Genomic DNA, 4,254 nt, shown 5'->3' with positions numbered 1-4,254 from the left:
CGCACGGCGTGCGCGCATCGCCCCTGGCGCACGGCGTGCGCGCATCGCCCCTGGCGCACGGCGTGCGCGCATCGCCCCTGGCGCACGGCGTGCGCGCATCGCCCCTGGCGCACGGCGTGCGCGCATCGCCCCTGGCGCACGGCGTGCGCGCATCGCCCCTGGCGCACGGCGTGCGCGCATCGCCCCTGGCGCACGGCGTGCGCGCATCGCCCCTGGCGCACGGCGTGCGCGCATCGCCCCTGGCGCACGGCGTGCGCGCATCGCCCCTGGCGCACGGCGTGCGCGCATCGCCCCTGGCGCACGGCGTGCGCGCATCGCCCCTGGTGCACGGTGTGCGCGCATTGCCCGGGGCCGCGCGGCGCGCCCTCTGCTGCGCGGCTATTGGCTGGAAGGGTACGGCCTCCACCAATCACAGAGGGGGCCCCCGGAAGTGCTCTCACGTGTTGGGCTGATCGTGATGGCGGCGTCGCTGCGCGTGAGCAGCCGGGGGGCCCCGGGGCCGTCGGGGGGACCCGGAGCCGTCCCGGCGGGGCCGCTCATGGGACCCTGGGGACAGCCGGGCTTGGCCGGTTGTGGATGGAGCGGGACGGGACGGGACGGGTGGTGTGGGATCGGGGCCGGCGTGCTGCGAGGGGAGGGAACGAGATGAGATCGGTTCCGGGATGGGATGGGTGTGCTTGCTGGTGGGGGATCGCTGCTGGTTCGCTGCTGACGACCTGGCGCAGGGACGGCTGCTGGCGCTGGGAGGCTGCGGTCTGCTCCTGGGATCAGCGCTGGCGGTAGGCGACGAGCGGCTTTACGCGGCGGCGGTGATGCCCGCGCTCCGGGCGCTACCCCCTGAGGCCGCCCACGGCCTGGCTTTGCGCGCCGCCGCCCTCGGGCTGCTGCCCCCCACCCGTCCCGATGGCCCCGCGCTGGTGCGTGTCTCGAGGGCGGAGGAGGAGGGGGAACGGCGGCGGAGCGCGGGGATCAGGGCGGGGAGTGGGGAGGTTGGAAGGGCGGCCAGAACAGAGAAATAGGGGGTGGGTCGCCTGGCCCGGCGGGGTGCATATGCGGCCGGGTCCCGTCGTAGTCCGTGGCGGGCGACGAGGGAGCCTGGGGCAGGCACCCCATAAGGACGCCTCATAGGGTAGGGGAGGCGGCCGGGTCTGTCGGGAGGGGGTTGGAGTGAGGCCATGGCAACGGTTCCTGGAGTCTGGGGGCTCTGACCCAGCCCCACCCCGCAGGAGGTGCGAGTCCTCGGGCAGCGATTCCGCAACCCATTGGGCCTGGCTGCTGGCTTCGACAAGCAGTGTGAGGCTGTGGACGGGCTGTACAAGATGGGCTTTGGCTTTGTAGAAGTCGGGACTGTCACGCCCAAGCCCCAGGAAGGGAACCCCAAGCCTAGGGTCTTCCGTCTGGCAGAGGATGAGGCAGTCATCAACAGGTGAGATCTGAGGGCAGCTGCTCTGCCATGCTCACAATCACTGTGAGGGAGGGTGCATATTTGGGTGGACCCAAGACTTTAGTTGGTGTTGTGGTGGCTTTTGGTTGGATGTGCTGAGCAAAGCTACAGAGACCACGTATCTGCTTTGTGTTTCTTGCATGTCCTGTTGAGGGCTTGCAGACATAACCCAGTCTTGAACCCCCTCTGTCCTGGTGCAGGTATGGATTCAACAGCCATGGCCATGTCGTGGTGGAGCGCAGGCTGCGAGCTCGCCAGGAGACACAGATCAGGCTCACTAGGGGTGAGACAAGCTTGCAAGCCTTTGCTCTTGGGTCTGCAGGGTAGGTTTGGGCATCTCCTGTGTACCTGTAGGTCAGGGTTGGTGTGTAATGCCAGTATCCAGGCACAGGAGTACCCTGGCTGTAGCGAAGAACACTTGGACAGCAAGACTCTCTTGGTGCTATAGTCTCACCCTTGGCATTCTGACTAGGCACATTTCTCCTGATGTTTTCTCTGGGATCAAGCTCCATTTGCTGCTTTGGGTAGAATATGTCTTCTAACATAGCCAAAGCCAAGAGGACCCCAGCTGGGCAGATCCTGAGGGCAACCTCTGCTAAGTTGTGGTGCTGGGAGTGTCTGTGGCAATGAACCTGTGGTTGCAGGACAGTCCCAGGCCCATCCTTACGAAATACATGGGCTGCATATCATCATCTTAACTTCAGCTGGTCCTGGGACCTCCTTTTTCGGGTGCTCTGGCCGTTGGGTGATGGTTGGTTCTGCTGCCCTGGTTCAACTGTGTCTGTGTTCCAGCTGGCATGCCTCTTGGAGTCAACCTGGGCAAGAACAAGAGCTCTACTGATGCTGCAGCTGATTATGTGGCTGGGGTCCGGACACTAGGCCCTTTGGCTGACTACCTTGTCGTGAATGTGTCCAGCCCGAACACCCCAGGGCTGCGGGACCTGCAGGGCAAGGCTGAGCTGCGGGACCTGCTGAGCAAGGTGGGTATCTCCCCCCAGCCAGCCCAAACCACAGCTACAGCACTGGATGCATCCCATCTCCTGGCAGCATCTGCAATGCTGCAGCCAGTGGATTTGCCCAAGCACAGGGAGGAGTGGGGGTGGCTTTCCTGGGGGGAGGGCAGGACTGCTGAAATGCCCCTGTCAGCTGCTGCTGTGGGGTGTACTAGGGCACTGTATCCCAGCAAAGGCTTCAGGAGCAGTGAGGCATTGCCCTCCACTTGCTCCTGCACAAGGCAGTGCGCTGTCCACCCCACAGCTTCAGGCATTGCTGGGGTCCTGTGCCTGCCATGTGCTCTGGGATCTGTGCCAAGGGTGCTTTTCCTGTTCTTGGTGCCATGTAGAGGATCAGAGCCTGTCCCTGTACTGCCTGTGGTGGTGTGTGTCTGTAGCTCCTAGCTGGGGCAGGAGGCATCTCCCTGCCATACACTGCCATGTGCACCAGCAGGTGCTGGTGGAGAGGGACCTGCTGCCTTGCAAGCGTAAGCCCGCCGTGCTGGTGAAGATTGCCCCTGACCTCACTGCACAGGACAAGCAGGACATCGCCAGTGTTGTCTGTGAGGTGAGGCGGCAGGAAGGGGAGACCACCTGAGGCAGGACCATGGTGCTCCTGGCGAGTCACCTCTCTGAAAGACATGTACGCCTGCAGCTCTCTAGCTGCTGTAGTGATGGTGTCCTGGGTAGGTCAGACTCTGTGCGGGCCCAGGCGTTGGGTGACCTAAGCAGTCCAGGCAATGATGGCCAGCTTTGTCCCCAGGCATGCTTCTGTTGGGTGCTGGGTGATCGTCACCTGGCAGGAGGGGAGGGGAGGGGAGGGCTGCGCTGCTTGTAGAAGCTGTGTTCTCACACTACTGCTTCTGCAGATAGGTGTGGACGGGCTGATAGTCAGCAACACCACTGTGAGCCGCCCCAGCAGCCTCCGCAGCAGGCAGCGCATGGAGCCCGGGGGCCTCAGTGGGAAGCCCCTGCGGGAGCTCTCCACACAGACCATCAGGGAGATGTATGCTCTCACTCAAGGTAATGGCAGAACAGAGCTTGGGGCCCATGCCAGCATTGCCTGTGCCATCCTGACCCTGCGCCCTGCCCACAGGCCGGGTTCCCATTATTGGCGTGGGTGGGGTGAGCAGTGGGCAGGATGCTCTGGAGAAGATCCGTGCTGGAGCCTCGCTTGTGCAGCTGTACACAGCACTTGTGTACCACGGGCCACCAGTAGTGGGAGCAGTGAAGCGGGAACTGGAGGAGCTGCTGAGGTGAGTGGAGGCCAAGCACATCCTCAGAGAGCCCCTGGTCCTAGGACAGCTCTGAACATCTGTGTGCTGGTGCCCAAGCAGTGGCACTGCAGGGCTGAGCCACAGTGCCAGCCCAGTCCCACCACACACAGTCACTGGTTAGGGAGCAGGGCTTCAAGAACGTCATGGAGGCAGTTGGAGCAGATCACCGCTGCTGACACACTGCAGAATGAAGGTGTAGCTGGGAGGAGCCGTGGCTGAGCAGGGATGGGTGTGACAATTCCAGTGCTGGGCAGACTGGGACTGAGACATGGTCGTGGTTCCAGCCCCTGAGAAGGGTCTGATGGGTGAAGCAGGAGCTGCACTGGTGGAGAGCAGGGCCTTCACAACAGTGCTGCCTCTCAGGGCAGTGTTTTGGCTTCCCTGTGGACAGCAGAACTGAGTGTCAATAAACATTTGGCTCACCTGGTCCTGTGTGCTGCTCTGGGGACACCCCGTGGGCTGAAGGGACAAAGCTTAGCACTTCTCAGCTGAGCAGGATCAGCCTCTCCCTGTTGCTCCCACTTTTCCTGGTGGGAGAAGC

The 4,254-nt window shown here is 63.2% G+C and overlaps 1 protein-coding gene across 4 annotated transcripts; it reads left to right on the top strand.

Moving 5' to 3' along the window:
- Nucleotides 1–488: 488 nt before the first annotated feature.
- On the top strand, nt 489–4,140 carry DHODH (dihydroorotate dehydrogenase (quinone)). Of its 4 annotated transcripts, none has more exons than XM_063410808.1 (8): nt 489–917; nt 1,227–1,426; nt 1,645–1,727; nt 2,237–2,424; nt 2,888–3,004; nt 3,306–3,459; nt 3,533–3,692; nt 3,842–4,140. In XM_063410808.1, the coding sequence occupies exons 1-8, from the start codon at nt 663–665 to the stop codon at nt 3,930–3,932; spliced, it is 1,248 nt and encodes a 415-aa protein (XP_063266878.1). In that variant the 5' UTR covers nt 489–662; the 3' UTR covers nt 3,933–4,140. The 4 variants fall into 4 exon arrangements, with proteins under 4 accessions (XP_063266878.1, XP_063266877.1, XP_063266879.1 ...); XM_063410809.1 differs by having other exon boundaries at nt 491–917; nt 2,891–3,004; XM_063410810.1 differs by having other exon boundaries at nt 493–917; nt 2,891–3,004; nt 3,835–4,140.
- Nucleotides 4,141–4,254: the final 114 nt, after the last annotated feature.

This window comes from Prinia subflava, chromosome 13, assembly GCF_021018805.1.
Source record: "Prinia subflava isolate CZ2003 ecotype Zambia chromosome 13, Cam_Psub_1.2, whole genome shotgun sequence".
In the NCBI taxonomy this organism is placed as follows: Eukaryota; Metazoa; Chordata; class Aves; order Passeriformes; family Cisticolidae; genus Prinia; species Prinia subflava.
Note: the sequence above shows the minus strand (reverse complement) of the source record. Positions and strands in the feature narration are given on the sequence as shown.